This window comes from Myxocyprinus asiaticus, chromosome 12, assembly GCF_019703515.2.
Source record: "Myxocyprinus asiaticus isolate MX2 ecotype Aquarium Trade chromosome 12, UBuf_Myxa_2, whole genome shotgun sequence".
NCBI lineage: Eukaryota > Metazoa > Chordata > Actinopteri > Cypriniformes > Catostomidae > Myxocyprinus > Myxocyprinus asiaticus.
In genome coordinates, this window is record NC_059355.1 from 21,669,453 (window position 1) to 21,693,319 (window position 23,867).

The window sequence follows — 23,867 nt, forward strand, 5'->3', positions numbered from 1 at the left end:
AGTGGATCAATTGCTCTCTGTGAAATCAACATTACTGGACTAGTAGTACCAAGGTAAGAAACTCTTTGCACACGTGGGATGCTTGAATGGTTCTTCAGTATAGTACATACTGGCACACAGTGACAGCTGAGAATACTAACTTCTTCCAGTTAGTATAAATGTATGCTGTACAGTACATCTTAATAGCTCATGTTGTCATTACTCACAGATCCAAAGAAATTAATTTGTAAGCTAAAATAAGGCAAAAAAGAGCCTCATAGAGTTTCATTGACTGTAAATGAGTGATCTGTTGTATAGTGCATGATTGCATCTGTAGCTATACTGATGGTTATTGACATTGTTGGCAGTTTTGGTTAGCATGTGGTCATTGTCTGTCTTGCAGTTTTTTATTTATTTATTTGATGTTCAAAGAAATGTTCTGAAGGATTATAGCATGCCATGTGCAAGATAAGTCTATACAACAATTTTCCTCCACCCATTTTATCAAATTGTGACATTTGATATCAACTGTATATTCTAGACAGCTAAAACTTATCACTAAAATTATGTAAACTCTTGTTTTCAGGCATTGCAAAGGTAGATTATACAAAATCTATCTTAGCACTCTCACTTTGGTAATAAGGGTCAATGCACTAAAACCTGAAAATTCAACCAATAAGGATATCATCTACAATAGCACAAATGAATGATCAGTGGAATTCAGCAGTGTTTACAGATAACGCCTACATATCAAAAAGAAGCATTAGAAAGATTCTCATCCGTAAAAAGCAGTATGTGCCTGTCGAGAGTAACAACACTGACCATGGCACCATGGAAGCGAGCCTTAATCTAGCCAGTGTTGATGAGGGAAATGCTTCTGTCAGCTGTTATGATAGAGAAACCACAAAACCAAGTATCGAGAAAGAGATGGTCTCCCTAAATCTCTCCGAGAGATGTTCTGAGCAGCAGTATATGCTTCTCCCGAAAGAAGTATATGAAGCTGATAAGCCTGGATCTGACCCTAATTCCCTACTGGAAGTGACTAGCTTCTCCAAAATGAAGGTGAAACAGGAGGTAGACATCATTAAGTCATGTGCACTGGCAGTGTCTCCAAAGGAGCAGCAGGGAGCTGCAGAAGACAAATGCAAGGTGGAGGGAGATGAACCAGACAGACCAAACCCTCCACAGAAGAAGCAAAGTCAGTTTGTGTTTGCTGCTATGAAGAAACGAGGAATGGAGGGAGACACGGAAAACCGTCCGTACAAGTGCCCTTATTGTAACTGGGCTTTCAAAAAGTACAGTAACTTGATGAGCCACATTGACACTCACCGTGGCCTTAGGCCTTATGTTTGCAACATGTGTGGAAAGGCCTACTCGCACCAGGGTACTCTTCAGCAGCACAAACGGCTGCACACAGGTGAAAGACCGTACCAATGCCCTTTCTGTGTGAAAAATTACATCTGGTCCTCTGACTTTCGCAAACACATCCGAACTCATACAGGAGAGAAGCCCTACACCTGTGAGGAGTGTGGCAAGGACTTTGTGCGCTCCTCCGACCTACGCAAGCACGAGCGCAATATGCACACAAACAACAAGCCCTTCCTCTGCAAGCAGTGTGGCAAAACCTTCAACAAACCCTTGTCTCTCCTTCGTCACGAGCGCACTCATTTGGGTGATAGGCCCTTCATTTGCCCAGAGTGTGGGAAGGCATTTGCCCTGGCAAGCCGCATGACAGAGCACAGAAAAATCCACAGCGGTGTGCGTCCCTACACCTGCCCAGTTTGCTCCAAAGCATTCACCAAGTCCTCCAACCTTGCCGAACATCTCACAGTTCACAGTGGAGTGCGGCCACACAAGTGCTCAGAGTGTGGGGTGGCATTTGCCATGGCGTCCCGTCTGGTGCGCCACCAGCGTCTTCATGTAGCTGTGCAGCCTTATCGCTGCCAGGGCTGCGACATGTCATTCAGCCACTATGTGGCACTCAAGAGGCATCAGGAGCAGCATGGTGAGGGCATGATCTTTGTTTGTGGGCAGTGCAGTAAATCTTTCCCTCAGAATGAAATGCTTATAGAACACATGCAGAGTCATGCTGACACTCAGATAAGCATTGCGTAAACCTGTCCCTTTCTCCCTTAAGTAACCCAGGGGCTTGTTCAAGTGCACAATGACAACAAGGTTCTCTCAGTTAGATAAGTCAAAGTTCAATGTCTATCCATCCATCCATCCATCTATACTTCAGCTTTAACAACATAGCTATTTCATAAGAAAATGGAAATTCACAACCATTTTTTTTTTTTATGATTTATTTTCACATTTTAAAGATGTTGATAAACTTTGATATCAATTACATCACTGTGTATATTATTAGAATGTAAACACACTGGAGACACATTTATAGAAAATAATTTGGCACATGATGATCTCTTGCCTACTGAAGCAGATTATTTGCATGCGAGTTGGAATAGCGTGAGTGCTACTGGTGGTGCCAAAATGCAAAGTGCTATTTCAAGTTGTCAATAATTTCTTTCTTTCTTTCTTTTTTTCTTTTTTTTTTTTTTTTTTTTTGCTGTCCATTGGTATTACTTGTATTTGGGACTATAAACAAGCAGCAGGACAAAATTGTGTTTCAGATTGTTTTAGATTTGTGTTATATGCTATAAACATGTTTATAGTGATTCAAATAAATGCACAAACTGTTACCCCATATTTTATTAAACTAAAAACCTTTACATTAGATTCTTTGTTGTACAGGAGTGAAAGAGAATATGGCACTGTCAATTAAAAGCAGTATTATTGAGGAGTCATGTGTCCCTGGGTGTGAAATGTGGTGTTGGACATATGCTAGGGTATAAGATGGAATCCTGTTGTTCCCTCTGTATGTCTCTCTTGAGGATGTGTGACCCTAATCCCCAGAGTGCCACACTATTGCTAACATTTGTCCATGTGCTCCAGACCTGCTTACTCATGGTAAAAAGAGATGGCATTCCTCTTGTCAAATTCCACTGCTCCACTTGATTTAACCAGAGTCACTGGCTGACAGTGCCATATTTTTTGTTATATTTTATGTAACTAACATTTATTGTTGTTAATCATATACATTTACATTACTTATACAAATATTACAAAAAAATATTATTATTTAGTACTGCCATCTTTTATTAGAAATAAAAGGTGTGGTCAGATATTTAAAAAAAAAAAAACATCAATGGCTTGAATTACACTTACACAATATAATTGACAGTGCATTAAAAAATATTAAATACTGTAGAAAATACTGTCCCTTAGATAGCATTAGGATATGTAAATTAAATAATAAAACTGGACCTCCATCAGTGTCAGTCATGACCTGATGTCAGTATTATCTTTGGAACATACTGTATGTTCCAAAGATAATCTTTTTTCTCTTACATTTTTCTCAATTTATACATGTCCCATATATGCACTGCTCCTATGGGAAAGCTTTAAATTGTGAAACCACTTACAAATCTATTTGATTTGCTTCTTTCAGTGATGATTAAGCATAATCACTGTTGTTGGGGGTGGATTACAAGTTATACAGTTATATAATTACTGACATTACCAGCTGTGGTGATATTTTAAGTTCATCATTCCATGAGTCACAGCACTTTTGTCCAGCACCCATTGCCATTATGTCCCCTCCTTCCTGCAGGCCAAGATGCAAATCCCAAGAGTCAGCTCCCTGAGCTGTGCTTCAGCTGTTCAATGTCTTCATTTAAGAAAGTAAGTAAACACCAAACATTTAAAAAACTATTTTTAGAACTGTCCTCAGGGTATTTTTGTAGCCTCACTTGCAATATGGAAAAACAGACCATTTAAGGTGAAGTAAAATAAAATAACTGCAGGGGTGGGCTTGGCCTCAGTATGTGCATCAGTCTTGGGGTGCATCAGTCTTGAACACCATGCTGAAGTCCATCAACTGGTGAATACTGCCCAAAGTAGACCTTAATTAGGGACCCTTTAAACAAAACAACAAACCCTGAATATTTGCAAGACCATTACAAACAGTGCTGTGAAAAATTATTTGCTCCCATCAGTATTTCTTCAATTGTGTGTATATCTCACAATAAAAAATAAAAAAAAATCAGATATTCAAACATAATTTTACATAAAACAAAGACAATCTGAGTATACACAAATTATAGTTTTAAATTACAGTGTTATTTACTAAAGCAAAAAAGTTATCCAATACCAATTGACCCATCGCTAAGCCCTGCCATAAAAGCGTTTCTGACCAATCCTGTCTTAGCAACTGTTGACCCGCCGCTATTACTCTGACAAGCGTTTGCCTTTTTACAATGAGAGCCTATGGGAGTGAAGTGTGTTTGAGTAGTTTTAAGTGGGATTTTATCAAAATGATCAAAAAACACAGCTGGGTCACCTGTAACAGTGACATGAGGTACATAGAGAGGATACACTAAGTGTTTTTTTGTTCTTTTTTAACAAATCTTTAAACAAATATTGAGAAGAGCATACTATGGATTAAAGTGTGTCATTCCTCATTCCCAAATGAGCATGTATAACATCGAGGACACCTACATTTCCTCAAAGGTAAATAAAAGCTAACAACTTCACATTAGTTCATTTACGTATTGATTCAGGTCTTAGTAAAGGTTATTGTAAAGAGTTCACAGAATCAAAATGAGTGTGTTATAACTTACACTAATGTTATGAGGTTTATTATCACTATCAAGTGATGCTATTCTCTTTTTATGTGACTGTGATGCTCGTTTGCCTCAATTCTGATTCACAGTCTGTACAGTTTTCAATCAAATTACTGTGTAATTTAGCAATTTATTTTACAAAAAACATCAGATAAATATGCTTTACAATAACGCTCTTCATTCCAGCCCAGGTAATAATACCATCCATTCCGTTTATGAGAATATTTTGCCAAAAACCGCTGCGTTTACGGCAGTCTCCCATTTATTCCTGTGGGGAGTTCTGCAGAGCTTGTCAGGGCAAACAACAGTAACAAAGGGGGCGGAGTTTAGAGAAGGATCAATTGGGCCCAGGGGTGTAAAAAATACTCAAAAATTATACTTAAGTGAAAGTATGGATACTGAGTGAAACTGTTGTTAAATTCAATTGTTTTGAAAGTCGCCTTTTTACTGTCTCCAACGACAGTCATATTTCTCCCCAAGTGGCATTCGCAACCTGGTCAAAGAATCATGTTACAATAACTACATTTTGCAAAATGATTTTTTGGTATGTAACAGCAATTTCCTGGTGGAATGAACACTAGAGGTGCTAAAACAACAATTACTTTTATCCCCTTTCACTCAAATCACAAGTAAAACGGCAGATTATCAGTTCATAAACTTTTTGCTCTGTTCCTCACATAATGCAATCTTATGACATATAAACACTTTTACTATAGCGCATGACTAATTTTAACATTTGGATTACATAACTAACTACATTTACAAGCTTATTTAAGTGTGATCTAATTGCATGGTAGCTCAACTGATAGAGTGTTGCATATGCGATATAAAGGAACAGGGTACGAGTCAACACATAATCCGAAAATGTCATAGAAGTACCACAAAATGACGTGGTTGTTTCAGAAATTTAGTTTTTCATCTCACATTTGCTTTTTCTGACACTATCAGTTAGGTTTAAGGTTTAGGATAGGGAAGTAGGTTTTGTTTTTTTAAATCTTGATAGAACATTAACCTTAAAAACCTCATCTGTTCAGGAGAACATCCACTCACTTTAAGCACCACACAGTGGACATTTCACTTCGGAACTGCCCTGAGACTTGTAATGAACCACATAATTTTTTTTTTTTTTTTTGCAAAAGCTTTGCCACAGTCACACAGTGTTCGTTGCATGGGAGAAGGCACTCATGAACATAGACATAGAGAAAGATCAAAAAATTCAAAATAAGCTTTGGAGAAAGTTAGTAATGTTGTTGGTTTTCTGAATTGTATTCTGAGGTTTGCTACCATACCTTACTGTTGAGCAGATGGATGAATTCAATAAAATTCATAAATAATATTTACTCAAATTCCCTTATTTTTATTATCATCATCATTGTTGTTTTTATAGTTATTATTATAATTAACAGTTGCCTAACAACAACAATAATAATTCAGCAAATAGTAAGTAAAAATTCACTTATATGATTTAAATATGTGATAAGTACACATTTAATTACAAAAGCCTGTTGTTTTTATATATACTGTATATATTTGCAACGTGAATGATAGTTTTTGACTTCATAACCGTCCAATCTGTAGAAGTAGCAGGCGTTTAGAATAAAGTTTAGGACAAAACGTCAATATTTCTTACTTCATGCTCATAGTTTTTAATGAATACATCACATTCAGTCAGGCGGTCACATACGATCTAGTCGCACAAATATTTCAACGTATCAGAAGCTCAAATCAAATCCAAAATTCCACCTCTGCAGATTGTCAGAACTTCACACAGCCGCCATGCGACACTCTGCCGTTTGTCAGTCTGTGATTTGTCAGATGCAGTGAAAAGGCAGCTTCAGTCCAGTAAGATGAAAGAAAACGATCTGCAAAAATGTAGTGAGTACTTTTCAAGTTTAAATAAAATTGTAAGAAATAAAAAGTACTATTTTTTTCTTTGGAAATGTAATTAAGTAAAAGTACAAGTATTCCATTTAAATTTCACTCAAGTAAAGTACAAATCCCAAAAAATTATACTTAAGTATAATACTTAAATATTTTTACTCAATTACTTTACACCCCTGATTGGGCCTGTGTGAAGAAGTATTTTCCCCCTTAATTAACAAATCCCCAAATCTACGAAACTGCACTGATAACTGGGTTCAGGTGGACTAGACACACCCAGGCCTAATTACTGCCAGCCCTGTTCAATCAAATTATTACTTAAAAATAACTTTTTCAACAACATGAAGTTGACTAGAATGTCTCAACCAGTAGCACACTATGCTAAGGTCGAAAGAAATTCCAAAAGAGATGAGGAAAAAGGTGATTGAAATACATCAGTTTGGGAAGGGTTACAAAGCTATTTCAAAGGCTCTGGGACTCCAAAGAACCACAATGAGAGCCATTATCTCAAAATGGAGTAAATTTTGCACAGTAGTAAATCTTCCTAGAAGTGGCCGACCTTCCAAAAGTCCTCCAAGGGCACAGCAACGACTCATCCAGAAAGTAAGAAAATAGCCAAGGACAACACCCAAGGAACTGCAGGGCTGTGTCTAGAAGGTAACAACCCGGAAGCTTAAGTCTCAGCTCTGATACTGACTTTTTTAACCAGATTGGGTATCGTTCCGACAAGACTGATCAAAATCCAGTACAGCATGTTAGTAACGGTCGTTACCATTGAGTTAAAATGTAACAAAAGAACCATTCAAGTAGTCCATCTGACTCATGCATTTTATTCAAAGTCTCTTTAAGACATAAAATATATTTGTGAATCGCAAAAAGGCTGCGTTTAATAAGGGATAATCCATGACTAGGTATGCATTAAACTATTTAAATGCAATACGTGGAGGAGAAGAACCACCCTCCACAAAGTGCACTTAAATTGTTTATTGCACACCTAACCATGGATTATCCCACTTATACCATGGTCACTTTCCAACACTGATTAGTTACAGTTGTTATTGATTTTTGCAGCACAAATTTCAACTGGAAGAATAAAAATAAGTTAACTTTATCTAAGGGTTGTAGTCCAATAATATTACATTTATTTGAATAAATTAAATAAAAAATAAATTAAAAAAAACTGTATGAATAACTAGAAAAATGGACAATAGTTTTTTGCAGACCACACACTCTGTAAAAACTGTGAATTTGAATGCACAATCCAGAAATTCAGAATGTAGAGGTAAGTTTTCTAAAAATAATGTAGAAAGGTTGGCACTGCAAAGAACATGTAATTAATTTCTGTCATTTTCACATTAATGAGGAAAACCAGCTTTATGCACGTGATAGTTGTACAACTGTCATTTACTTTTAATGATGAGGTGAAAAACATCTGCAACACTTTGAAATCTGAAAACTTTGACCTGTGACACATTGGTATGGTATCCATTAGCACAATTGATTGAATTAAGATGAAACTGCCATTTGGCCTTAAACCGCAAAGACTGCATTTTATAAAACAGACTTCATTCAGAGCTTCAGTCTCATATGTGATCAAGAGACACCCTCTAGCGGGTGTCCTGAGCAGATGATATTTATCAAATTACATTTCAAATCACCTTGCCTTGAAAAGCACTTTTGATAGGTCCCAGTTTCCTTTTCTCCTCCTCCATGCAAAACATTGCTGTATGTCAAACCATACATTCCTTACAAGCCTTATGGGTTTGTGGAAAATGTATCTCCAGGTCGGACTCAGTAAAATGGGGCTGATGAATACTGCAGTCTCTTGTCAATTTTTCTCTAGCGCTTCACAATTGATGTAAAGATGCTACTGCATGACTTGATACTGTTGTGTTTTGTGATGTGACGGTTAAATCTGGCTTTGAGGCTCATCGGACTTGTAACACGTCCAGAAGTAGTTTGAACAGAGGCATAAAAATCTTGCAATGTCTCATTACGGAAGACAGCAGAGCAGACGCACCTCTTCAACTCTGTGGACACGCCGGTAGGTCCACAAGGGGGCACTATATCAGGAAAGAAGTTTACACCTAAAATGCTTAAGTCATCGTATACATACGTCAGGCATATGGGGTATTTTTTTAAAGCTTAGAATTCTTTTTTGCATTTATGTAACTTAAAATGACAAAATAAGGCCCTAAATCATCCATGTCTGTTCTGAAAAAAATAATTAGACACATTTTTGGCAATTAGCCCAAAGTATGTGTATATGGTGAGCTTTTAAATTTTAGTGTGAAAAATTGCTGGCGGCAGCCCAAGAATGCTTCAGAGTCGAAGAGGTTAATACAGCACGGCAATTAAAACTGACTGGAATTACCTGTGCATTTAACAGTTTTAACACGCATTCCAACCAATCAAAATTGAGTATTTGAATAGACCATAGTATAAATATATAGTTTTCATGTGCTGCTTGCTAAAGAATGAATGAGTGCTGCTCAGTTGCGTAACACACTCACAGCATGTGTTGGGCTCATGATGTGCTACAGTTTTCAGCTCTCAGAGCAGCTCACACACAAACTACATCTCAGATGTACGTGCTCAATTGTTCGGAATACTAATAACATGCTTTAAGAATGGTGGTTCTTCTGAGGTTTAATGGCGGTTGGCACTTATTCATTTTGATTCATTATCATTTTGAATAAGAAGCAACATAAAATACTGTGAACTAGCGCACAAACAAACACTTAAATGTTTTCCGACAAAATAAAAGCCAGAGGGTTTTAAAGTTAGGAAATTAGGACTGAAATATATTTCTATTGTATAATAAAACAATTTAATTAGTTTTATTATTATTATTATTATTATTATCATTATTATTTTACAAATGAAAAAAAGTTCAAACTGATCAGAAGCATTTGTTTGCGATTGTTGCTGCAAAAGGTGCCACAACCAGCAATTAAGTTTAGGGGGCGGGGGCAATTACATTTTCACATGGGTGATATAGGTGTTGGATAATTGTTACACGCCTGCATCCAAGGAGATGACAGGCTCAGTGAAAATGAAGCAACATAATTACCACTGGATAATGGCTTTTTCAGTGTTTACGGATGAAGAGCAGATGTATATTTACAAATTGAAAGGAGTTTTGTCTCCGTTTCAATAACTGTAAGATAAGAGATAAAATACATTTCAAATGCTAAATTCCTGAGATACTGACACTATTATTGAAATATTTACTGCAGAATACTGCGGTTTATTTTATTTTTTTCTACCCCACACTCAGTGAAAATCTCAATACAGCAATTCTACACTCACGAATTTGTACTTGTAAAATGCTCCGATACCAAAAACTGATACCGTTTGACGTAAGTCGAATGACGAATGCCATTGTGCAAACATTCAGCGCACAAATTAAAATCGCGATATGTCCTAGTGTGATTATTAAACCACAAATGCTGCGATTTAATGAGATAAATATATAGTCTGCACGTGCTGTGTACTTTAAAGTGAATGTGAGACCGGCTGCTCATACACTGACAACACAACATCAGGAGCATCATGACACTCTTGTGTGTTAGATGACAGACAGCAAAGAGTGCATTCACCTTAAAGCATGCAGCACATTTAAACTACATAAGACTATCCACTTTTTCGGATTAATAATCAGACTGGGTCTTGTAGTGACTTGCTTTTCTGGAAGTGTAAAGCTGTCATCAAAAAGTTACAGTACAAACTGACAGGGCATCCCTCAGTTAAGAATAAAAAAAATGTAAATAAAAAAATGACAAATATCACTATTTGACAAACATAACTCCAAAGTTGTATGTTAGTTAGTGCTGTAAGGATCTGCATATGTATACATCATATATATTTTACTATATAAAATATACTTCAAATGCTAAAAATGTTATGTTGGAAATTTAAACTTTTAATGAATAATTGTTTTTAGACACCCTTTTGATGATAATTGATTGAATTAAACTGTCGAATACGGAATCCAGAAAACTGAAAATGAAAACACAAAATTTGTAAAAAAAAATATAATAATAATAATAATATTGAATTTGAAGAAAATATTTCATAATCTGTATTTTTTCATACTTACTGTTCATAAATACACCTGCATCTTAAATTTGCAAAATAATCTTTATTGATAGACAGCCTTTACATTTTAGTTGTTATTATTTATTTGTATAATTAATATTATTTGTTTTAGATTTTTCACCATTTTTGAAAACGTGAGAGCTAAAAATGCCTTTTTTAATTGTCATTTGAGTTACAATTGCTAAAATCAATAAAGTCAAAATTATCAAAAATCACAATTTCACAGGAAAAAAAAATCATATAAAAATAATCATTTGTTTTTGAGTAACTGTTGCTGAAACATAAACATTCTGTCCTCAAATTATAATTTGATAATGGCAACATTATAATAATAAAACAAAAAACTTTCTTACGTTTTTACACTTCTGGAAACGTCTATCTTATCGGCGTATCACTCTCAGTCTCCAAAAAATGGTATAGGACATCCCTAGTAATTTCATAAATAACTAAGCTCAGGCATGCCACTTTAAATGGCACAAGCTGATAGGTTCTTTGAACTTGTTATCTGTTAGCCAATCAGCTTACTTACAGGTGATATCAAACCAATCAGTTCACATGGTGTCAGCTAACAGGTCCTTTAATATGTGATGGGGTAGCCAATCAACTTGCATACTCTATCTTTGCCAAACATTTAAATTTGCTCTTCGAATGTAGGCCAGTTTCATTGCAGTGCGCTGCAAGTTTTCTCTGAAAACGCTATTAGCTCACGTGGTTGCTGGGGTTTTTTCCTCTAACAGCTTGCACGGTAAGGTCTGCTTTTGGGCATGACACATAGAAGTGTGACTTTATCAAGGTAAGCTGTAACCAAATCAGGAACTGGCACACATCACAGTCTAAGGTCATTAGTTTAAAGAAATTCACACATAGCTAGTTATTTAACTAGTGTTATAAGCTCTGGGCTTTTCAGATCAAGGCATACATTATAAGTCATGTCACTAGCCTTTAAGCCATTCGGCCAAGCAGGCACAGGCACACAGAGCTTTAGCTCATTATCATTATGCCAGTTGGCCAAGCAGGCCAAGCACACCTAGCTAGCACAAACTCAGTGCTTCGGAACAAGAGAAGTACACAAGTCTTGGCAGTAGATCTGCTTGTTTGGGGAGGGTATGTTTTGTGTTATGAATTTGTGCAGCTTTGTTGGGGGATTGCATTTATGTCTAATTGTGCAGTAGTATGTCATACATGCTTGATGCAGCATGTCTTTTGTTTTTCTAAATGTGCAGTAGCAGCAGCATATCCAAATGCCTAACTCAGTATGTCTGTGTATGTTCTAGCAGAACCAAGTCTCAGTACTTGCTCTGCAGCAGCAGCAGCGTAGCAGATCAAGTCTGTCAAGATCTATATCCTATCAACATGTCATCAACACTTTAACATGCTAAATCTTTCAGAGTTGACATGACTGAAATAAAGTAAAAAAGAACAGGTCATAAACGGCACTTAAACCGTTAGGGCCCAAACATACTTCACACAAGTATGCAAATGCAGACGCAAGCGCTTAGCCAATGCATGGCTAATCTTTTATCTTAAAATACCGTAGACCATTAGGAGCCGTTCACACCGAACATGTTTTTGCTTCTGCCAGTGCAATTGTTTTTTTTTTTTTTCATTGTTTTTCTACGTAAACATGAGCTAGATGAACGTCTTTGACCATTGCACCACATTTTTTTAGATGCTGTTTCAGGTTAATGAGTGTGAACTTTTAAAAACGCATCTCGAAGCACCAGCTTTCTATTCTTTGTGCTGTGTCAAGCACCTTATTCTATGAACACTTACCCCAGAAGTAGGACTGGAGTCTGGCATTTGTTCTTTTGAGATTTCTTTAGGCTTAGACTTAAACCAGCCACTGAACCATGCAGACTTTGAGCTCTGTTCAAAGAAGGAACAACAACAACAATATTAGAAAAATGTGTGAATAAATGCATATAAAGTCTGTGTAAATATTTTACATAGTACATACCTTTGCGGATTGGGTGTTGGCCTCTCTCTTGTCATCCTCACTTGGAATTGTCTCAACATTCCCAAGTATGGTATGGTTTTCAGGAGCACCCTGCTTGATTTTTTTTTTTTTTTTTTTTTTTTTAATAAAAACATTGACATTCACATTTTAATGTGTGAAACACTTACAAAAGGAGATGTTTGGAAGAAAGTCTCGGTCACCTTTCACTTTCATTGCATCTTTATTTAATACAATTTAAGTTAATGGTGACTGAGGCTGTCAGTCCTTAACATTCTGCCTAACATCTGTTGTGTTTCATGAAATAAAGTCTTAAAAGTATGAAACAACATTAAGGGGATTAAATATTGACAGTATTTTAATTTTGGGGTGAACTAACTTTTTGAATGATTTTGCAGACTAGTAAAAACTTCAAAATGAAAAGGAACTAAAAAGGATGTTTCTCTCACCATCACTCCATCGACAGAATACTCAAAACCTTTAAAAAAAATAATAATAATAATTTACTGGTGTTGCAAATATGTAAACGTAGATTGGTTTTAATTGATTTAGATCAATGATGTAAAATATCAGAACAGTAAATTTAGTAAAACAATGTCATCTTGATGTTAGTAATGACAAAATCAAAAGTCATCTTAACCTATATTATGGCAGCTTCTTTGAGGCAAACTGGATGTAGCAATATCATAATTAGTGCTGCTATCAGGATTAGTGTGACTTTGGTCCACTGAAGCTCGTAGAGGCCCAAACGTCTGCATAGGGAAGACTGGGGGCAGTGTCATTGGCTGCTGAGTAGGGTACAGTGGCACTGGAGCAACGGTCTTAGGAGCCTGTTCTTCAGAAGAGTGCGAGTGGCTCACTGGGGTGGAGGACTTCTGATGCAGGGCATCATTGTGTGGTATCATAAGCTGAGATGGGTATAAGAAATCATCTTCAATATCTTCATGATTAATGGTCTCTGTCTGGGAATCTACAGAAAAGCCAAAAGAAGAAAAGAACATAAAACCCCAGCATACAAACTATTAAAGAAACAGTTAAAAGTTAGTCATTTAGTCACCACCAAGCTGTTTCAGCCCAGTATTTACTTGTCATGAAACACAAAAAGACATCATAGGCAGAATGCCCAAGCAGCACTTTCCCATCCAGCAAACGTGCATGTTAATTTTAAATGGCAAGTTAAAAAAAAATGACAAGAAGCACCATAACGTTTTTTTATATGACCCATGCACTATATTCCATATCTGAAACCATACAATAGCTACGTGAGGAAAAGACTGAAATGTAAGTCTTTTAATTCTTTGATAATCTTCCCCTCCTCCATACCATTGCTCTGTGATGTTTTTATGCTCCTTTTTGAGCTTGGCATTTAAATCACTATGCACTTTCATTTCATGGAAAAGAGCTGCTCGGACATTCTGCCTGAAAAATTATATTGTGTTAAACAACATTCATTAATTTTTTTAGGTTGAACGATTCTTTTAATGGCTTTCTACTGATGCTTTTTACAATTATATTGAAATTGCATGCAATATTCATGGGTTTTCCCAATTATAGTGCCACCTAGTGGTTCACAAGACAGTAGGAGGGCATTTACTCAGATCAGGGACATGTCTTTACCTGAATACTCGTTGCTGTCCTGATAAGCACAAGTACTCTCCACAACTGGTGACTGGTGTGTCCCACTACAATCATAGTTCTCCATCTAAGCAAATATAAAAAGTTATAATACTATAGGCTATAGTAGAATTTGTCAGAGCTTCATAAATCAGGGCAGAGGTCACTGCTCTGTATCATTAAGGAAAGTGGCTGATGTGCTACAGGATGTCTGTGGCCCCTTTTTCCCCTAGTATTAACATTTATCTCGGGTGACAGGATCACAAGTGGTCTCCTAAAAATAGGTACAGGTGTAAACAGGGATCTAAAAATTATGATCAAATCACTCAAACCACATTTGGAGGTAGTCAGAAATGCATGTTACCACAACACATTGTACTGTAAACAACATCCTGATGCATCCTGGACAACAGAGAAAGGCCGCATACTCACCTGTCAATCAATTCGGCCTTGTCTGCCAAAACAAGGGTTAAATCTTTGGTGGTTATGTTTAAAAGAAAATAACCATCCGAAAAAAAAATTGGAAAAGCCATTCAGTAATTATATAAATTACAGTTATTCAACTCAAAATACAGTATGCATTGTGCTTGAACACGTATTTCACTGTTTTGCACTATAAAATGCATTAACACAATGACAATGTAAGTGATGTATGAAATCAGAGAAATCTGATCACAAGTGGTCACAGGAGATGCATGTTAAAAAAAAAAAAAGGTGTAAACTGCTATATGTCTTGGCTTTCAACCGGGATGGATGTTAGTAGCAGGTGTAAACAGGACCTGTAGGTCTGCGAGTGTCACTAATTATGCAAAGGTAAAATGATAGTGTGGTCTGCACATTAAGTTCCATATGGACATCTGGTAGCAGTTCGAAAAATAACTTACAAAGCCCATGTGATAGGGACATCCGCTCAGGCTCATTTTGGCAGTAACAATTTTTTTTTTAATGACTGTCACAGTCAGTCATGTTTTAAAATTGAATGAAGCCCTAAATCATCTGTTCATGTCACACTGAACAAAATCAATTTTGCCCCTACAAAATCCATTAGACTTTTTTTTTTTTTTTTTTTTTTATGTGAACATTTTAATTGCAGCTGCAAATTTTGCAATCCATTAACACCCTGGTATAGGGGCAGATCATATATACAGTAAGAGAAGACAGTTGCAGAGTCACAGATGTGACCACTATATACTGTATGTCTTGCCATAGAGAGTACTGCTAATCTTAAAACTGATGTGTTTAATTTTTCCCATGTTAAATTTCTTTCCGGTATTCCAGCTTAATATGCAGTCAACATAAGCCATTTGAAGGATGATTTCACCAAAAAGTGTAACTTGTGCTGTCAAAAAAATTCCTCTGTCTGATTGAGCTGCCCCATCCTGCTCGACACGGCAACATTCGATCAACAGTGTACGTTTGGGGTGGGACTATCTGTTTGGAAAACCAGTGGAGGACAGGAGGAGTTTTCTGGAATCTGTTTGAAAACGGTTTATTTTTACAATTCCATTAGGTGACGCTAGTGGCACAGAAAATACACACTTCAGCATTAAAGTGGACGAGTGAATAACTGAATATCATCCATTTTAAAGACCCATACAAGCATTTGAATTTACCTGCATGGCCTGGTGTCTGCAGTGAAGCTGCACCAGCCAATCAGGGTCGAGGAAAGGCTGATTGACACCTGTATCTCTGAGCTGTGCCTCAGACAACTTCAGTCTGTCCACTAACTGCAGTAGCAAGCAAAGCAGATATACTGTAAGTAATCACATCATACAACATTTTGGATGCATAAACAACATTAAAACTACATGATTAGTGTTCGCATGTTCAGGTGTGAGTTACTTTGATAAGCTCCTCCAGCAGCACCATGTGGGGTTCCTCAATCCTGAGCAGCACTTTTGCCACCACCTCACAGTAGTGATAGGCCTGAGACACCAGACCACAGTCCAGCAGCCGACATGCATACAGGAATTTAAACACCTACACAGGACACAACACAATCATAATCATACAATAAATAAAACACATCAACCCACACCTAAGCATAATAATACAACTGTCAAATGTGAAAGTCACAGATGATTCCAAAATAACATTTTAGGACTGTATAAAATATCAACCTACAAATCTGACATAAACAATGTATGTGTGATGAAGTGCAGATCTGGCTAAGTACTTTATGCCTGTAGTCTATGTTTAAATTCTACCTGAAATGCAGGGATGATAAATTCAGCATTTCCAAGCCTCTGGCAGTACTCAAACAGTTCAGTGCAGCGAATGGCGGAGTTCTGACAGAACTTGGAAAACGGAAGACTGCAGTCAAAAGAATAATAGAACATCCATGTGAATTTAGGAACTTTGTACAATTAAGATATCTTAAAATGGACCTTAGTCAAGGGAGATGCCATATTTAATTTGGAGTGTTTATTTGCATCCTGGTGTAAATAGCATCTGCCACACAGTGCAGCTACAGTATAAGTGTTCATAGTAAATCCTCACATGTGCTTGCTGCCCAGAAGCACCAGGCGTTCTGATCTGTTTTTGTACCAGCCAAAGGGGGAATGAGCTGTGAGGTAGCAGATATGGGAGGCATAGAGCAGACCCCTGGAGGCTGAGATGGAAACACATTTAAAATCAAGATCGATTCTGAGAATAATATTAATTAGGGCCAATTACATTAAAGCATGAATGAATGGATAGATGAAGGTGGTTTTCGATATGTCTAAAAATTGGACTGGGCATTACCTAGGGTATCACCCAAGGTGATGATGGACCTGTGATGTATGATGGAGTCTCCTGTCTCATTGGACAGCATTACAGCCAAGTGTGTTCTCCAGTCTCCCCACTTCTCACTACTCCAGCACTGAAAAGAGGAGATGGAAGGTCAGCATAAAGAGAACATTTAGATTGGAGGGACATAACCTGCTGAAAAGACCAGCATGAATTGGTTTACACTTGTTTGGTGCTGGTCTAGATAATGGGCCAGCATGGTCATGCTGATCACCGGTAAAAAATGCTGGTAAACTACACATATACATGCACAAGACTTTGGATGCCTGACATCTTGTCATGGTCTTTCTGATGAAGCTGGTTGGCCAATAAAGTCTTGCTGGTTGAAGGATTCAAGAAGCTTGTTGGGGACACCAAAACCCCGGCATCCAAACACAACATACAGTTAGCTGGTGACCAGCATTGCTTGTCTTTTCAACAGGGTAAAGGATGATTTATAGGAACAGAAGAGGAAAAGAAAAGTTTTTATATGAGGAGTGATTGAGAGTATTTGTATCACATTCTGTTTAATAACCTTAAACCCCTAATTAACAGAATGATGTGTGTTACCATGGAAACAGCTGGGATTCTTCCTGAGAGCAGCTGGAAAAGGGTTTGCAAAGGGTCAGTGGGGGCCAGGCTGCCAGTAAATCTGTAAAGCACACATACATACTCTATATAGCCAAAAGACATGACCATTAATCTGCAGTGACATGGGCATATACAGGTGCATCTCAATAAATTAGAATGTCGTGGAAAAGTTCATTTATTTCAGTAATTCAACTCAAATTGTGAAACTTGTGTATTAAATAAATTCAATGCACACAGACTGAAGTAGTTTAAGTCTTTGATTCTTTTAATTGTGATGATTTTGGCTCACATTTAACAAAAACCCACCAATTCACTATCTCAAAAAATTAGAATACATCATAAGACCAATAAAAAAAACATTTTTAGTGAATTGTTGGTCTTCTGGAAAGTATGTTCATTTACTGTATATGTACTCAGTACTTGGTAGGGGCTCCTTTTGCTTTAATTACTGCCTCAATTCGGCGTGGCATGGAGGTGATCAGTTTGTGGCACTGCTGAGGTGGTATGGAAGCCCAGGTTTCTTTGACAGTGGCCTTCAGCTCATCTGCATTTTTTGGTCTCTTGTTTCTCATTTTCCTCTTGACAATACCCCATAGATTCTCTATGGGGTTCAGGTCTGGCGAGTTTGCTGGCCAGTCAAGCACACCAACACCATGGTCATTTAACCAACTTTTGGTGCTTTTGGCAGTGTGGGCAGGTGCCAAATCCTGCTGGAAAATGAAATCAGCATCTTTAAAAAGCTGGTCAGCAGAAGGAAGCATGAAGTGCTCCAAAATGTCTTGGTAAATGGGTGCAGTGACTTTGGTTTTCAAAAAACAAAATGGACCAACACCAGCAGATGACATTGCACCCCAAATCATCACAGACTGTGGAAACTTAACACTGGACTTCAAGCAACTTGGGCTATGAGCTTCTCCACCCTTCCTCCAGACTCTAGGACCTTGGTTTCCAAATGAAATACAAAACTTGCTCTCATCTGAAAAGAGGACTTTGGAACACTGGGCAACAGTCCAGTTCTTCTTCTCCTTAGCCCAGGTAAGACGCCTCTGACGTTGTCTGTGGTTCAGGAGTGGCTTAACAAGAGGAATACGACAACTGTAGCCAAATTCCTTGACATGTCTGTGTGTGGTGGCTCTTGATGCCTTGACCCCAGCCTCAGTCCATTCCTTGTGAAGTTCACCCAAATTCTTGAATCGATTTTGCTTGACAATCATAAGGCTGCGGTTCTCTCGGTTGGTTGTGCATCTTTTTCTTCCACACTTTTTCCTTCCACTCAACTTTCTGTTAACATGCTTGGATACAGCACTCTGTGAACAGCCAGCTTCTTTGGCAATGAATGTTTGTGGCTTACCCTCCTTGTGAAGGGTGTCAATGATTGTCTTCTGGACAACTGTCAGATCAGCAGTCTTCCCCATGATTGTGTAGCCTAGTGAACCAAACTGAGAGACCATTTTGAAGGCTCAGGAAAACTTTGCAGGTGTTTTGAGTTGATTAGCTGATTGGCATGTCACCATATTCTAATTTTTTGAGATAGTGAATTGGTGGGTTTTTGTTAAATGTGAACCAAAATCATCACAATTAAAAGAACAAAAGACTTAAACTACTTCAGTCTGTGTGCATTTAATTTATTTAATACACGAGTTTCACAATTTGAGCTGAATTACTGAAATAAATGAACTTTTCCACGACATTCTAATTTATTGAGATGCACCTATATACAGTGGTGGCCAAAAGTTTGGAATAATGTACAGATTTAGCTGTTTCGGAAAGAAAGTGGTACTTTAATTCATAAAAGTGATATTCAACTGATCACAAAGTATAGTCGGGACATTACTGACGTAAAAAACAGCAACATCACTATTTGAAAAGTCATTTTTGATCAAATCTAGACAGGCCCCATTTCCAGCAGCCATCACTCCAACACCTTATCCTTGAGTAATCATACTAAATTACTAATTTGGTAATAGAAAATCACTTGCCGTTATATAAAACACAGTTGAAAGCTATTTGGTTTGTTAAATTAAGCTAAACATTGTCTTTGTGTTTGTTTTTGAGTTGACACAGTATGCAATAGACTGGCATGTCTTAAGGTCAATATTAGGTCAAAAATGGCAAAAATGAAACTGCTTTCTCTAGAAACTTGTCAGTCAATCATTGTTTTGAGGAATTAAGGCTATACAATGCTTCATACAAAGGTGTACACTACAGTCTTCAAAGACAAAGGACAACTGGCTCTAACAAGCACCGAAAGAGTTGTGGAAGGCCAGATGTACAACTAAACAAGAGGATAAGTACATGAGAGTCTCTAGTTTGAGAAATAGATGCCTCACATCTCAGCTAACAGCTTCATTGAATTCTACCTGCTCAACACCAGTTTTATGTACAACAGTAAAGAGAAGACACAGGAGTACAGGCCTTATGGGAAGATTTGCAAAGAAAAAGCCACTTTTGAAACAGAAAAACAAACAGAAAAGGTTAGTGTGGGCAAAGAAACACAGACATTGGACAGCAGATAACTGGAAAAGTGTGTTATGGATCTTAACCCCATTGAGCTTTTGTAGGATCAGCTAAACTGCAAGGTGCGTGAGAAGTGCCCGACAAGACTCTTTGTAGTTGTTTAAGAAGTTCTGGAAAAAAAAATTCAAATTGTAATAGTAATTTTTCACATCATTAATGTCCTGACTATACATTATGATCAGCTGAATGCAATTTTGTTGAATAAAAGTACCAATTTCTTTCCATAAGAGCAAAATATGTACATTATTTCCAAACTTTTGGCTGCCAGTGTATATATACAGTATATATACAACCACAATTCTGAAAAAGTTGGGACAGTATGAAAGATTTTAATAAAAACAAAAAGGAGTGATTTGTAAATTATATTCACCCTTGATATATTGAAAGCACTAAAAATAGAGGAGAGAGAAAGGGCAAGGCGGAGCGACAGTGAGAGAGAGAGAGAGAGAGAGAAAAACTGCTCGCCGGTTCCCAGACACGCCGTCGCCTGGTCATCGACCACTCCTCCACCCTCTGGTGGATGACAGCCACTCCTCCCCAGGCAGACTGGAGCGTGTCCTCCGACCCCTGGCGGATGGAATGCCCCTCCGCGTTCTGGCGACCGGTAGCGAGGCCCTCCGGTCCTGGCAGTGGCTCCACTGTTCCAGGCGACTGGCCCCTCCTCCCCTCGCAGATGGCGGACGTTCCTCCGCATGCAGGTGGCGGGCAGCGACTCCTCCGTCCCCCGGTGGACGGTCACGGCTGCTCCTTTGGGTGGACGGCAGTGGCGAGGACTCCACCACAGCATATCCCTCCTCCCTCCCAAGTTTCAGAACCAATGTAACAAGGGTTAAAATGGGCAAGGAGGTGGCGGGAACCGGCTGAACAGTCAAAGTAATATTTTAATGAAAACTTAAATAGACACAAAACACAAACACACACACAGCAGCTGCATGTGGCTCTCTCTCTCCCGAACTGCCACATCCGGCTGCATTTATCCCTCTCCTTGGCTGATTAGCCCGCCCCGCCCTCCTCCTCGTCACAGGGTTGTGTGCATATATATATATATATATACACAGTATATACACACTGGTGGCCAAAAGATTTTGCTCTTTTGCCATTTTTGACCTAATATTGACCTTAAGACATGCCAGTCTATTGCATACTGTGGCAACTCAAAAACAAACACAATGTCAAGCTTCACTTAATGAACCAAATAGCTTTCAACTGTGTTTGATATAATGGCAAGTGATATTCTAGTACCAAATTAGCAATTTAGCATGATTACTCAAGGATAAATGTGTGTGTGTGTGTGTGTGTGTATATATATATATATATATATATACACACACACACACATACATACAGGGTTGGGGAGTAACTGAATACATGTAACGGGATTACGTATTTAAAATACAAAATATAAGTAACTGTATTCCACTAGAGTTACAATTTAAATCATTGGTAATTAGAAGAGTTATATTCAAAAAAGCATTTTGATAACTGAATAGATTACTTTGCATTTTATTGTCATTTTTTTCATTTAATATTTAGTCCTTTCAGATGAAAAACATTTATACATATAAATGATGCGATCCAAAGTGCATTTGAACAGCGGTGAAACACTTTCTTATGATGTGTTACATTCATACGAGCAGACAGAGAAGTAAGTTTGAAGTAAGTTTTGAGCAGAAGAAATAGAAATAAACCTTGTGTAAATTGTCAGCTTTACACTAACATGCACATGTTACCTGGCACGATCATATTTTTTTATCAAGAAAATTCATGTTGGTTCATAATTTCTTCTTTTCTAGTAAGACCTTTTGATATTAGGGCAAAAATCTTAATTCTTGATGATAATTTTTTTTTATTGTTTTCCTGTACAAATATCTAAAAATCCTTAAAACAAGATCAGTTTGATTTATCTTGTTTTAGAAACAACACTGCATAAGATATTTAGGTTTTTCAGTGAATGTATTTTTAACATGTGTATTTTGTCTTACTGTACTGTTTTTATAGTCAAAACAAGTGAAAAAGTGCTGAAGAAGTAATCCAAAGTATTTAGAATACGTTACTGACCTTGAGTAATCTAATGGAATACGTTACAAATTACATTTTACAGCATGTATTCTGTAATCTGTAGTGGAATACATTTCAAAAGTAACCCTCCCAACCCTGTATATATATTATAGTGTGTGTGTGCGTGTGCGTGTGCGTGTGTGTGTGTGTGTGTGTGTGTGTGTGTGTGTGTGTGTGTGTGTGAGTGAGAGAGAGAGAGAGTGGAGACAGAGAAAGCTTGACATACATACAATAACTGTATACCGTGATACCCGTACACAGTATATGTACACATACATACAAACTAAAGTGTTCTTTAAATTAATATTCTGGATTCATTACCAATAAAACTCTAATGACAGCATCTGTGGTATGCTGTTGATTTCCACAAAAAACAATTTAAACTAATCAGACTAATAAAAATGTGCTGACAGCTATACACTTACAATAAAATCTTGTTTAAAAAAACAAAATGCCACCTTATTGTCGGGCCGTGTCAACTGTCAACATCAGGTCCTGTACACTAATCAGTGTTCAACCAATATGTTAATACTGTAAATAATGGTTGATTTTTTTAATTATTACATGTGGTCCCCCCAATCCTGAATCCTGTATATGGTTACATCCTTGCATTACTGAAGCTCAATCTACAACCCAAAACAAATGTTAAAATAAAAATAAATTTTGAAACCAGGAACACATCAAAACAGAATGAAAACACACACACACACACACACACACACACACACACACACAAACTACACAGAATGTAAACACCTGCAAAGTAATTCCCACAGTGCTAAAACCTAGCCAATTTGCCAAGTTCGACATGGTTAAGGGACACCAATTAACATGAAAGGGTCTTCTAAGTGAGGCATTTTCAAGGTAAGCCAGTGCTAATAATCACTGCCAGGAGATATATACTGTATATAGCCTGTTCATCCTGTATCTGTGTCTTTGCAACTGTATTCAGTTACTGTATATATGCTCTGCCTCCATGCCAGGGTGTTTATGGAGTGCAAAATGTACAGCTGCAATTAAAATGCTCACATAGAGGGGCATTGTGACACGAACAGATGATTCAGGGATTCATTTGATTTGAAAATATGAATGACTATGGAAATCATTAACAGGAAGTTGTTATTGCCAAAATGAGTATTGACTGATGTCCCTCTGGCATGGGTTATGCCATTTACCTTTCGCACTGCTACAAACCTGCTCAGCACTGTGTTGTAGGATCTGCTGTCCATTTTGCTGGCCAGAAATAAGGCATGACCCCAAAGACAACTCTGCATGGCTGACTCCAGTGCCTCCTGCCGGGAGGGTAAAAAAATGAGGTACAGTGATGATATCAGATGGTAATACCATAAACATTTGAAATATACCATGGTAATAAATCACTGCCATTTTCATATACTGTACCACTGTATTTATTTACATGGTACTTTAAAAAAATACCATGGTTGTACAAAACAGAGCTGAATCCTAGCCCATTCGGCTAGGACCATGGTACTTTTTCATAAGTGTTTCATAAGGTACTGACATCAAACTAAAGTTTTAAAAATGTTTTTAAAATACATTTAAATCTTGTAGGTAGCACAGACAAAGATTAAATCAATGTATACCCGATAAAGGCAATGTATGCAGGAAGATACTAACTGTAAAATGTCAATAAAGCAGATAATTCATAAAGTAGCAAAATAAAAAAAAAGAAAATTCTAGGAAAATTCAAATATGACACA

General features: G+C 37.4%; 2 protein-coding genes across 6 annotated transcripts in view; one reads left to right on the top strand and one right to left on the bottom strand.

The window, feature by feature from the left end:
* Nucleotides 1-6,027, top strand: znf648 (zinc finger protein 648). The gene is made up of 2 exons (XM_051711458.1): nt 1-53; nt 566-6,027. Exon 2 carries the CDS (start codon nt 682-684, stop codon nt 2,092-2,094), a length of 1,413 nt encoding a protein of 470 aa, XP_051567418.1. The 5' UTR covers nt 1-53; nt 566-681; the 3' UTR covers nt 2,095-6,027.
* The window catches only part of sec16b (SEC16 homolog B, endoplasmic reticulum export factor), a 26,272-nt gene continuing 4,916 nt past the window's right edge, over nt 2,512-23,867 (bottom strand). For 4 of the 5 annotated variants that reach the window (XM_051711447.1, XM_051711450.1, XM_051711446.1 and 1 more), the window contains exons 11-23: nt 23,341-23,438; nt 17,551-17,632; nt 16,957-17,074; nt 16,711-16,822; nt 16,419-16,524; nt 16,054-16,191; nt 15,825-15,938; nt 14,215-14,299; nt 13,238-13,567; nt 13,047-13,075; nt 12,601-12,693; nt 12,417-12,509; nt 2,512-3,955 (exon numbers count right to left, since the gene is read on the bottom strand). In XM_051711447.1, coding sequence (XP_051567407.1) covers nt 3,947-3,955; nt 12,417-12,509; nt 12,601-12,693; nt 13,047-13,075; nt 13,238-13,567; nt 14,215-14,299; nt 15,825-15,938; nt 16,054-16,191; nt 16,419-16,524; nt 16,711-16,822; nt 16,957-17,074; nt 17,551-17,632; nt 23,341-23,438 — 1,407 coding nt within the window. In that variant the 3' untranslated portion in view covers nt 2,512-3,946. The remainder of the gene's footprint in view (nt 3,956-12,416; nt 12,510-12,600; nt 12,694-13,046; nt 13,076-13,237; nt 13,568-14,214; nt 14,300-15,824; nt 15,939-16,053; nt 16,192-16,418; nt 16,525-16,710; nt 16,823-16,956; nt 17,075-17,550; nt 17,633-23,340; nt 23,439-23,867) is intronic. The other variant, XM_051711449.1, reaches the window with a different exon arrangement.